This window comes from Erpetoichthys calabaricus, chromosome 4 (assembly GCF_900747795.2).
Source record: "Erpetoichthys calabaricus chromosome 4, fErpCal1.3, whole genome shotgun sequence".
In the NCBI taxonomy this organism is placed as follows: Eukaryota; Metazoa; Chordata; class Cladistia; order Polypteriformes; family Polypteridae; genus Erpetoichthys; species Erpetoichthys calabaricus.
In genome coordinates this window covers 137901136-137914633 of record NC_041397.2, presented here as the reverse complement: position 1 = coordinate 137914633, position 13498 = coordinate 137901136, and the positions used below count along the sequence as shown (strand labels likewise).

Genomic DNA, 13498 nt, shown 5'->3' with positions numbered 1-13498 from the left:
TAAACAAATCATGTGCAATAAAGCATAAAGGAACACTTAGTGAAGATATATGTGATGGGAACCGAGTAGTGTTAGTTCCAACAGTGGTACAAACCAAGAGGTTACCCGTGACTGCACTCAAAGCTGGGTAATTTACAACCCAGATGAAAGTGATCAAAATGGGGATAGAAGTTATTTTGGACATACAGTAGGTCAAATGGTTTTGAAGGACAATGGGATGAGTACCGGACCAAACTGGACCAAAAACAGTAGACCAGGAGCTTGTAACGAGACACACATGATGCAACATGTTTGATAAAGACAGGTAATTTTTTTCAGAAATTACCATTTTACATGGGCCTCAGGGGTCAAGGTGGGAACCTCGGTAAAAACTAGGATATAATTATTCAGGAACTCTACATAACACAAAAAACACATAATTTTCCAATTGAAAATTGAAACTTGAAGATGCGAAAATAATGTTTTTTTTCCACAGACACACATAAATACACAATGATAAAATCAAGTTTCTTGATGTTTCAAACATCATTGAATCAGAATCTAAACTTAACTCGATAGCGAATTTTTTGATCCCATCACCAAACTCCATTTACATGAAGTACAAGACAGAGCAGCACAAGAAGCTGTGAGGAAGACAGTGATCAAGTTCAGTGCAGGACGAAAATGCATATCCTACTCTAATAGGATTAGGGAGTTAAAGCTCTTTAGTCTCAAACAAGGAAGCTGCCTTCAAAATTGTCAAAGACAATTATAAATTGGATCCCGCAGAATTCTTTTAACTAAATACAAAATCATGTACTCAAGCACACCAGTAGAAATTCGCGTAAAAATTATTTAAGACTGACGTCAGGAAGCCCTTTTTATGTAAAGGGTTGTGGTATTTTAAAATAAACTATCAAGCCATGTAGTTGCAGCAGAAACCTTGACAAACTTAAGTTTCTGGATAAGATATTGGGACAACTTAGCTATTAAACAAATGAGCTTGACAGATGGAATGTTCTCCTCTTGTTTGTCAAATTTCTTATGTTTTCTGTATGTTCTGAATTTCCCATCACTGCATCTTGGTTAGAAGTATGCAGATGCCCTTTTTCAACATATTACAGATAAATTTGTTGGTACCCTTACACCTCACTGAAAAAGCGCTATACAGTATGCCTATTGAAAAGTGATTAAGTGAAAAGTAATTGTGTACCTGCATGCTTTTGATACATCACTGAGTAAAGTAAAGCAAGTGTGAAAAGGGACAAAGTATTACTTATCTAGAAAGATATTTTAAAATAGCCTGGACACACTCATTGGTAATCCTAAAAACGATCATAAATATATTTCTTTAATTAGTGTCACACGTTTCCAATTGTGCAACCAGTCATTCGGCCTATTTAAATACAGAAAAGTAGTTAATCTGCTGTTTGGTATCATTGTGTCCCACATTGAACATGGACCACAGAAAGCAAAGAAGAAAGTTGTATGAGGAGGTCAGAAAGAAAACCTTAAACAAGTATGTTAAAGGCAATAATACCATCCCCAAGCAGTTAGATGTTCCTGTGAAAACAGTTGCAAATATTATTAAATTTAAGTTTCATGGAACTACAGTATAGGCAAACTCCCTGGAAGTGGCCACAAGAGGAAAATTGACTCCAGAATGGGCAGAAGGATAGTGAGAATGGTAGAAAAAAACCCAAGGATAACGTCCAAAGAGGTACAAGCTGAAATCCAAAGTCAAGGTCCATCAGTGTTTGATCATACCATCCATCACTTTTTGAGTGACAGTAGGCTCTATGAAAGAAGACCCAGAAGGACTCTACTGCTGAAAGAAAAACATAAAAGAGCTTGAGTGGAATTTGCTAAAATGCATACCGACATGCCACAATGCTTCTGAGGGAATGTCCTTTGGACAGATGAGACAAAACTGGAGCTTTTTGGCAAGTCACATCAGCTGTATGTCCACAGACATAAAAATGAAGCTTTCAAAGAAAAGTTCACCATACCTACTGTAAAATATAGAGAAGACTTGGTTATTTTTTGGGGAGCTTTGCTGCATCTGGCACAGCATGCCTTGAGTCTGCACAGGAAACAATGAAATCTCAAGTCAGTCAAGACAATCTAAAGTGAAACATTCTAACCACTGTCATAAAGCTCTGTCTCAGTTCCAGACCATGGATCCTTCAACAGAATAATGACCCCAAATACACAGATAAAAGCACCCAAAAATTTCTAAGAATTAAACATTGGACTATTCTGAAGTGGCCTTGTATGAGTCCTGATTTGAATGCTACTGCACATCTATGGAAAGAAGTGAAACATTTAGTTTGGAGAAGGCACCCTTCAAACCTCAAACAGCTGGAGCAGTTTGTTCAGGAACAGTGGGCCAAACTAACACAGGTACATAAGTCTCATTGAGAGCTACAGGAATTACTTATTTGCAGTGATTGCCTCTAAAGGATTTGCAACAAAATATTAGGTTAAGAGACACATTATTTTGCCATTTTTAATCTGTGTTATTATTTGAAATATTCTGTTGAATCAAAACTAAAGCAAAGTCTGATTTTTGTAAATACAGAATAAACAGTGAAGGATGACCAATTATTTTTGTAAATGTCAAGTTATTTCAGAGACGACTGTGGGTTATTCTTTTTCAGTTCTTTACTGGAGCTATTCCGTTTATGCTTCTAACTATTTGGAAAAATATAAGTGTTCTCTTTAACCATGAAGCACAATTCACAGACAAACTGGAAACACTACATAATATTTACTTCTGCTTATTTAACTGTTTTCTGCAATGTTGTGCTTCTTTTATTTACCTCAAACTCCTATCGCTGCTTATTTCGGTAAACGTCTTACAATCTATTAGGAAACTGTAATTAGAAACGCATGTTTTAATTTCCTTTATCCGCTCCATATGTTATTTTTTATACTGTTTAAACTGTACGTTTTTAAATTCTTACTCTATAAAAGTGGTATAACAAAGCGCTTCTTGCCTTCAACTTGTTTCCCTTAAGTAATAAATAATCTGGTTCAGTAACAATACGTTGACAACTGTGCTCATTACAAGAAGCCGAAATCAAAATAGCAACTATCTTTAACTAACACCTATTAAAAGACGAAATCACAAATGTATACCGCGAACATCGATGGCCAGTGAACTGGTGCACTCAAAGGAGCGCCTTAATGACGTCACTTCCTCGCGACTAACACTGTGGCTGCGCGTTCTGCATTGGTTGTCGACTGCGTAAACACCAGTTGCCCTGGAAACGTGTGCTTACAATATTGAAAAGAAGTAGGGGGTGAGTTAAGCATAATGGTATTATAGTAATTGTTTAAAACAGAATATTTTGAGTTTTTTTTCAGGTTCACAGTGGGACGTGTGTGGGCCGCTAATGAATACAACACGGCCAGATTGGAAAAGTAAAACGCGGTGTACCGCAGGCCCTGTATTGGGGTGGACAGACGGGAAATCTTTCTGCGCTTAAAAGCAGCAGTATTCGAGCTTAAAGTTTATGGTTTGAGTTTGAGGTAGATGAGCCGTCTAAAGGCGTTCGGGGCAGCACATGGACATACAGTCAGTCATTAGGGTTTTGCCAAGAAGAGGTTTTCTTTGTAGGCAAAGTTTTAACCGGGTGGGTTTAGAGGTGAGAAATTAGGACAGTCTTTTTAACGAACATTTGATTCTTCTTAATTTCTTTCTGTTTCTAATGGAATTTTAACGTGCCATTTTCAATACAACTGTAAAACAGCACTTCGTTTTGGTAAACCAAAAGGTTAACTTTTAATTATCATATGATGCTAATTTGCGTGGTCAGTTATTTACAGCCTTGTTTCATCACCGCTCAGTTAACGGCTTTGATTTTTCTTAGTTGTATTCGGTGCACTTTACGTATTGACGGGCATCAAAACATTCAAGTTTTATTTTACAGTATTTATTTTTTAATTTTTGTTAACTATTCTTGGGAGACATGCAGGTAAAAATTTCGTTGCACTATGTACATATCACAATAAACTTGACTTCAGTTAACCACTTAATCTACTAAAACATGCTAGTAAACAATATAAAAACATCACAAGTAAATTGATGAATTCTAGGTGAAAGTAGTACACATAATGCTCTTGCAAGCCCTAAATAATATCAGCAGTACATTGGCATTTTCCTTAGAAAGAGTGTAAATGCAAGACACACTAGTGTACACCTGCGGTGGGTTGGCACCCTGCCCGGGATTGGTTCCTGCCTTGTGCCCTGTGTTGGCTGCGATTGGCTCCAGCAGACCCCCGTGACCCTGTGTTTGGATTCAGAGGGTTGGAAAATGGATGAATGGACTAGTGTACACAGGAACTCAGTCTTTATTGCCTAGCTAGTTCATCAGTGTCTGAAATCTTTAATAACATAATCGATTATCAATGACAATTTTATTTTATACATCCAACATGAATGCAATGTCCGACCTTTCCAGGAAAGTCTTTATATAATCCTGTGTTCAAATTTCCATTTTCAGACAGCAAATAGTTAAAAACAGTAGTAAGGCAGATATGAAAAACATATCAAAATTTAGCAGATTTTCTTAGATGACATCTCCTAATGCAATTTTTCAAATGCAACTCTTCTGGAAAAATTATTTATGGAAATAACCACACAGACATATTTCATTGCTTTATTCTCTGCCTTCCAGTTGGTTTGAGCCACAATGCCAAGCTGGAAGGCTGGGAAAATATCAGCATTGTTAAGTCAAATCACTCCACAAAAACTATATGGAAAGGATTTTATATTTGGTTCAGTTACAGTTAAAAGTTACAGTCACACTGCAAGCTTGCTTGTCCAATCATTGGGCATTATGGAAATTGCATATTTTTTTTCCTGTATTGCTCACCAAGAAAAGCTGTACTGTATAGCCTCACAGCCATGAATTTGTGGAAGGTAATGTAATTTATTTATAATTTTGTTTCCACAGTGTTTATACACATAATTCACATGTATAGGTAGGTAGTTAACAATATACTGACTGTATCCATCCATCCATTTTCTAACATCCATTTCAAGATTATTTTTTTATTACAATGTCGATTCACCTAATAAATAGTTTTTGGCACTTTTGATAGAATCATTGTAGACGCTTTGCAGCTGCAATTAAGTCATCTTTCTAATGCACCTTTGAAATCTGTAAAAACTAGCTAACAGTGGCCAGAATTAGTAGGAATGGAGTGTATGCGCTGTATAGTGTCAAATATCCAATTGACTTTTAAAAAATGTAAACTCCCTGCCTCTTCAAGTTTTGTTATGTCAGCTTTGTCTAACAAGAGAAATTGTCTTTGCAAAAATTTCCATTTTTCTTTCTAAATTTGAACAAAGGTTTTACAGGGAGTGGCGGGGGATTTCTGAGGAGTAAGAAAGGCTCATAAGGAGCGGTGTTGGCACAATTCTGAGTTTTGTTGTGTTGCTGAGTTACTGAGATAAGATATGAATTGTGACATCAGAAAAGAATTCTTTATTGTAAATTGATTTTTTAAAATGTCATTTTTAGTTAATGGTGAAATGAACTGTAGTCTGAAACACTACAGAACTCTACAATATTCATACTTAATATCTAGTTGTGTAAACAATAATATGAACAATTGAAATGACCAATGGTTTGGTAGATGCACATATCCAGCTATCTATATTTTTCTTTCATTTTGTGTGAAAAATAAAATTTTCTTTATTTTTCGTATTAAGATTCTGCATTGTTTCACAATAGATGCCTTGTAACCAAACCAGCTTAATGGTGTGAGTCAGATAGATAGATAGATAGATAGATACTTTATGGTCATTAGTTTAGCAATTTTTCTAAGTTAAAGGAAAACTTGGTTGCATTGGGTAAATTTCTTAACATTAGTGCATTCAGTTACAGAAGTAGTGCATGTGATTAGTTTCTCTTTTAATGCCTTTTGCTGTACGTGCTTCTTGTTAAAGTATGTCCTGACAAAAGATTATATTTTTTTTTTCTTGGGTCAATTTGTAATTGGACAAATAATGCTAAAATGTTGGTAGTCATTCATTTCCAAAGTTTGACCCTAACTGTCAGTAAGTTGAGTTTCAAAATTGAAATACAAACACAAAATCCTGAGAAATGATTCCACCTTCTGTTGTTGAGTATAATGTGGACATGAGAAAAATATTTATGCAAAGCTACCGGTAAGTATGCACATGACCCTTGGACACTTCTGTTACTACTTGTACAGTAGCTTCTTACTTGTCTTTATGTAGATACCTTGTGATACTGATCATTTTTGCTTTTTTATTTCTTTTTTTAAGACAGGGCTTTATAATGACATTATATAAATCAGTTTTTACAAATAATTAAAGTATGTGGTGTAAAAGCTAAGATGCAGTAAATATAATAAAAGACTTCTGTAAATAAAGATGGACATCCCTAAAATCTTCCCTGAGCTGCCATCCCTGGTTACAGATTCATGGCATGATATCCATTTGGCTCATGAGAACAGCCAATCTGCTTTTGTGTTGACATGTTGCTTGTTAATCTGATTAGCCGAATCACTGTGTGCTTGTTTTGTCAGGCTGCTCAGTTTTTTGTTTTTTTTTTTCTTTTCTTTCACCAAGTAATAGACATTAGATAGTAAAGCCTTTTTTCCAGCTCTTCTAATACTGAGATGTCATAATTAGGTGAGACTCCTTACATAGACGCCATGGGCCTTTTTGACAAGCTGGCAGGATGGCTGGGAATTAAAAAGAAAGAAGTACATGTTCTGTGCCTTGGTCTGGACAACAGTGGCAAAACAACAATCATCAACAAACTGAAGCCTTCAAATGTATGTTGAACGTTGAATTTTCTTTAAGTGTTATTATTTGCATGCAAGGTCTAAAATATAATATCAAAATAATACCTTGTTTTTTGACTCGACAAGATAGACTAACCCCTTTTGTGAAAAATTTGAGGAGGGTAAATGATGGGAAAAGTGGGCAATTACCAGTAGACATTTGCCAAATCACCTTGATTTGTATTTGCTGCTGCTGCTGTTGTTGCATTTAGAGCTGTTCCTAGGGTAGAACTCCACTAAGTACCTGGTATAGATTAATTTACGAAACAATTTTTACATTTTCAGGTAGGAAATCCTGTTGTTCCTCTTAGATTATTGACAGTTAATGAAGAATACTAAATAATATTTGCAAAATGTACCTGCATTACTGCTTAAAAGTTTGTGCTGTTGTAGTTAATGGATATGTTTAGTATTTTAAGTTGTTTATGTGTTAACAAAAGTAGCATGCTGGTGTTTTCTCCAACAATTTAAATTATATTAAGTAATTTTGTATAATATGGTGTTTCATCAGGGAGCTTACAGGTGACAACCATTGTGAAACAAAATGTAATATATTTTTCTGCTTTCTAAGCAGTAAACTTTAAATTTCAATCATTCTAATCTTTTAAACATTTATTTGTTTAAGTAAATTAGAATTGGGTGATGCTTACATAAAATTGGATCATGTTAAGTGTGTCGTCCTTAGGGGTTAGTGCTGGGACGACCTCTATTTTTAATATATTGTATATAAATGATCTGTTTAGGAATATAAACAGTAAGCTGGCTAAGTTTTCGGATGACAGCAAGCTAGGCGGACTGGCAGATAATTTAGTATTGGCTGAATTATTACAGAAGGAGTTGAATAGAATACTGGCTTGAGCGGGTGAAGTTTAGTGTAAGTAAATGTAAAGTATTACACGTTGGAAGTAAAACTGTTAGACTTGAATATACAGTGGGAAGTCTGAAACGTGAAAGTGCTACTCATGAGAAAGACATAGTAGTCTTAGAGGACCCTTCACTGTCACTCTCCAGACAAGGTTCAGAAACCATTAAGGAATGAACAAATACTAGGGTATTTTGCACAATATGTAGAGTAAAAATCAGAGAACAGTACTGAGTGCAGTTTTAGCCTCCAGGTTACAAAACAGGCATAGCAGTGCTATGCAATTCATAATTATTACATACAGTAATTGTCTGATTGTGATTATTTAAGGTAATGGCAATTATTTTGCACCAGTAACGGCGCACTGCATGATAATGTGCAGTGAATACACTTGACTTGAGCATTCATAGTTTTCATACTCTTTCTCTGTACGTTTAGCATTCGTTTGCTCAGAGGTTGATGCGCTTGCTGCTTCCTGAGCAGCTCTTTTCTCTACCCTAGCTGCCCGATTATTCTCTTCTTTTGTCGGCATCTTTTCACGTTAAAATTGATTAAGTCAGTGTTTATGTTGCAATTACTTAATACGTTTTCCTTAATTTTTCACTTAAGCTGGTACTTAAATCTTCAATCTGCTTCAAGAATGATTTAAGATATGAAGAGGTAGGGGAAGTGACAGCGAAGGTGGTAGGAATGAGAACAGCAACCGTACGCAAGTGCGGCACAGCAGCCTTGCTGGCCGCTGCCGAGAATTGATTCTACAATAAAATAAAAATGTAAAAAGAGGAATAACCTTGGAGGCCAATCATCATCCCGAAAGCGAATAGTAGACATCACTTAGTATATGTGTACCAAATTTCAGGTCAATAGTTCAAACGGTTTGCGAGCTGCAGGTGATTTAAAATCCTGGACAGACAAACGGACAACCACGGTAGCGTATTATATAAGAAGATAATCGTTAGAATCGTTTCTATTAATCTGTACTAAAATCAGCTGGATGAAGCAGAAATATATTTCTGTCACTTCTTACATGTCGTTTTCCACCAGGTAAAGTTTAACAGGTGCTCGTTTAATGACGTCTAGTGTTGAGGAAGGTTACTTTAACAAGTAATGTAAATAGGTTATTTTTAAATTATAAAAAAAAGTAATTAAAAGTGCTACTTAATTACTTATAAAATGTAATGCATTTCAAACCATTTGTTCCTTTTGAGTTAACTCTTTCGTCTTTTGTATGAAAAACTAAACATCTCAGTGGCCAGCATTTGTTATTAAATCCTAAACTGTAGAACCTTTATTAAACTAACCGTAAACACAGCTAAATATAATCAGTTTCCTAAGTTTTACAAATGCTGTAGCTAACCTAGGTTGGGACCAGAGTGGGACATGCCCCATAGGTGGGTAAGAGCTGTCAGGGTTTGCGTGTGTGGGAATACCTGGAGAAGCTGGCTATAAAAAATGCAGCTCTTTGAGCAGCAGAGGAGGACGCAGACACACTACTTGCGATCAAGTTTCCAGGTTGGCTGCTAAAGCGCATGTTATAAAAAACGTTTGTTATAAATAAATAACTAGATGCATCCTTATTGGTCGCAAGAGTTCTATGTCCAAAAATGACAACAAGCTGGGTTTTCCCAGAGTATTTAATTTTGAGGAGAGGTTGGTTACATGAGTGTCAGAATGATGAACAAAGGGCTGAATATGATGCAGCAGGTCGTCAAAGGGCAAGATAGATATGCACAGATATTTATAGTGCATCTCTTCATCATGTAGGTCACCCACTCACAAGAGTTTTATACTCGCACTTAATTTATCACTTTTGGTTAATGGGTCTGACACTCCATCTTCTGTTTTTTCCTATTAAAGGCAGTAATAACAGGCACACTTCCTCTGCTGTAACATTTTTAGGTATGTAATCCAGGCATGTCAAACTCACTACCATTGGTGGGCCACTTCGACTGCCATACGTGCGTCAGCGGGCCGTACTGTAACAAATACTATTATACAAAGTTACTGTAGCTTTCTTTCCAATACTGAAAACTTGTAACACTTAAAGTTTAAAGAAAAGCAATTTATTTCCATGCAGTCTCCATACAACAGTGTAGTATTAGAGTCTTAACCTCTTAGCTAGGTCCTTATTATATTACTAGGCTCACCCGCCTTTTAATGCGACCGACTTTTATCCTCAATTTGTGTGCGCTCCATGTGTACATCAGGTATGTAAGTGTAGGGAATGAGAACATCAAAGTGCCCATTCATAACATCTCCCGGAAACCTACATTTTTTTTATCCCCTCGAGTGCCTGTCCAAACTTGGAGTGTAGGACTCCATAATAATATACTTGAATCTCATTGGGGAACAACTCTTCCGCTGCCATTAACTCAGAAGTGGTACCATAAGTTTGAGACTTTGACATTTTAGTGAGATACTGAAGCTCATTTGTATAAGAGATTCATGACGGCATCATTGTAAATGACTGAAACCTTGACCAATTACTTAAAACATGTCGTACAATGTCAGCCCGAATCCGTACCGCTAAAGACGGAGTTTCATGCACTAAATAAGCTATAGATGAGAATAAGCAAGCACCATCTCCCCTGATATTTACTACGCGGTGAGGCATTTGTACTCTATCAACATTAATTATTTCCAGAGACATAATTTTGTCTATTTTTCCAGCGCATCGCGCACAAAAGCAAGGGAACGATGGGAGCACCAGAACTCTGCTCACATCGCGTCGCTTCGTACCGCAAGCCGCAAGTAGTAAATCTGTGATAAGCGGAATACCGCTACGCTTTGCACTCACGGGACGGAAGGACAATCCCGACCGCTTTTATATAGTGTCTTGATGATTGATATTCATTATATTATATTCATTGCTTATATAGGAGCCTTACAGTGTGAGATTTATTTCTTTTGTCCCGATACTTGGCATCTCTTGTTAGTAACCAGTTCGTGAATATCAGTCTTGAAATCTTGTGCAGCTGCAACTTTTATGAGGGATGAAAGGTGCTCGACGGTAAGTCTTGAGTGATGTGGGGTTTTGGTAGCTTTCATTAACAAAAACAATTGCTCACAAAGGTAAGTGCTTCCGAACATTGACAGTACTCTCGATGCCAACTTACGGATCTGCACATACAAGGGTGGCAGGTAAGCATACAAGCCTGGCACACCAACTTCGTTGTATTTTGCCTTCAGAATAGAATCTGACTGCACTTCAATCAATTCCATTTGGATATTCTCAGGCGCATTCTCAATGTTGTAAGTGAACAGCGCAATGCCCTGTTTGTGTGAACTGAAATCACGAAAATGCTCACTGAATTCATTGCTCAGTAATTCAAGTTGGAAAACCAATCCTCCAAAAATCAAATTTTACTTTACTAAGTTTACTTCAAAGTTTATATTCTAAGATAAGCCGAAATGCAAAAAGCCACCTGACCTACAATAATTTTACAAACTCAAAATCACAAAAATATGTTAATAAACAACTCACCAACTTCTCGCGTCCACTTCAGATCTTCAGCTGTAGTCTGCACTAACTGTACGTTACAATACTAGCACAAAATTACATGAAACTAGAGCAAAAAAACGTGAAAATATGCGGGCTATTACTACTCGTGATAGTCAGTTCTGCTCAGTGGCCAGTCTCAGCAGCCCAGTCAGTAGTGTAGCCTTAGCAGGGGCGGCTCTAGGCTCGTGGCGGCCCTGGGCAGAGAGAGAATCGGTGGCCCCTTCGCCTGGCAATGTCAATACGGTATCTTATGCACGGCGGATGGCCGTTGCGGACACTGCATAGCCGCCTCGTGCTCATGACATGCTTCTATATACGCGTGTCCGTAACTTGAAAACCAAGTGGCGGCCCATGATATTCTCATTACGGCAAAACATTATAATACTACATATAGCTTACTGCTCCGACTCTAGCGACATTTGTAAATACAGTGTACTAATTTACAAGAAACAGAATGTTTTTCGGCCACGTTGCCATTTGCTGTGTCGTTATTTTTTCTTTCTGTATTGTATTCAATATATATTGGCGTGGCGGCCCCTGGGATTTGGCGGCACTGTGCAGGTGCACAGTTTGCACATACCTAAGGCCACCCCTGCTGCAGCCTAGCACTTCAGTTGTGACGCTGCGGCTCATTAACTTTGGTCAAGGCACGTGGCTATACTAGCAGATGACGTTTCCGGTACCGTAATGCCATGGGAAAACGCGCTTTTGTCAGAAGGCAGAAGTAAGAAAAGTCAATAAGTAACACCGAAGATGCAGAATGATTCAATCACAAACGATAGTAATCATTTTGTACAAGTTCAGTGCTAACTAGGATCTATCATGCGGGCCGCACAGATTTCTGTTGCAGGCCGTGTGTTTGACATGCCTGATGTAATCTTAACTAAGCGCTGTCACCTACTGACTAGATCAATGTCAATGTGCTGATCAAACAGGCTGTATACAAATATTGTTTTGACTGCTGACCTTGCACAAGCTTCAAGTGGAAAGTATAAAACAGACTTTACTTCTACAGCAGCAAGCAACATCTTTATGAAAAAAAGACTATTTCCACAACTTAACTTTTTTTTTTCTTAAATAAGAAATCAGGTATTTTTACTTGAGGAGGATAAGTATTTTGTTTTGTTACTTTAAAAAGAAAGCAAGGTTCCCCTTGATGGTGAAGTTAGAAAGAAAATATATGTGCAACAAATACAGGTGCTGGTCATAAAATTAGAATATCGTGACAAAGTTGATTTATTTCAGTAATTTCATTCAAAAAGTGAAACTTGTATATTAGATTCATTCATTGCACACAGACTGATGTATTTCAAATGTTTATTTCTTTTAATGTTGATGATTATAACCTGCGGTGGGTTGGCACCCTGCCCAGGATTGTTTCCTGCCTTGTGCCCTGTGTTGGCTGGGATTGGCTCCAGCAGACCCCCGTGACCCTGTGTTTGGATTCAGCGGGTTGGAAAATGGATGGATGGATGATTATAACTGACAACTAATGAAAGTCCCAAATTCAGTATCTCGGAAAATTAGAATATCAATTAAGACCAATGCAAAAAAAGGATTTTTAGAAATGTTGGCCAACTGAAAGGTATGAACATGAAAAGTATGAGCATGTACAGCACTCAATATTTAGTTGGGGCTCCTTTGGCCTGGATTACTGCAGCAGTGCGGCGTGGCATGGAGTCGATCAGTCTGTGGCACTGCTCAGGTGTTATGAGAGCCCATGTTGCTCTGATAGTGGCCTTCAGCTCTTCTGAATTGTTGGGTCTGGCGTATTGCATCTTCCTCTTCACAATACCCCATAGATTTTCTATGGGGTTAAGGTCAGGCGAGTTTGCTGGCCAATCAAGAACAGGGATACCATGGTCCTTAAACCAGGTACTGGTAGCTTTGGCAATGTGTGCAGGTGCCAGGTCCTGTTGGAAAATGAAATCTGCATCTCCATAAAGTTCGTCAGCAGCAGGAAGCTTGAAGTGCTCTAAAACTTCCTGGTAGACGGCTGCGTTGACCTTGGACCTCAGAAAACACAATGGACCAACACCAGCAGATGACATGGCACCCCAAACCATCACTGACTGTGGAAACTTTACACTGGACCTCACGCAACGTGGAAACTTTACACTGGACCTCACGCAACGTGGATTGTGTGCCTCTCCTCTCTTCCTCCAGACTGAGACCTTGATTGCCAAAGGAAATGCAAAATTTACTTTCATCAGAGAACATAACTTTGGACCACTCAGCAGCAGTCCAAATGCGAGACGCTTCTGACGCTGTCTCTTGTTCAAGAGTGGCTTGACACAAGGAAATCGACAGCTGAAACCCATGTCTTGCAT

General features: G+C 37.7%; 1 protein-coding gene across 1 annotated transcript in view; it reads left to right on the top strand.

The window, feature by feature from the left end:
- Positions 1–3163: 3163 nt before the first annotated feature.
- Positions 3164–13498, top strand: part of arl6 (ADP-ribosylation factor-like 6) — a 42567-nt gene continuing 32232 nt past the window's right edge. Inside the window, exons 1-2 of the mRNA XM_028799846.2 lie at positions 3164–3284; positions 6650–6795. Of these exons, the coding sequence (XP_028655679.1) occupies positions 6673–6795 (123 nt within the window). The 5' untranslated portion in view covers positions 3164–3284; positions 6650–6672. The remainder of the gene's footprint in view (positions 3285–6649; positions 6796–13498) is intronic.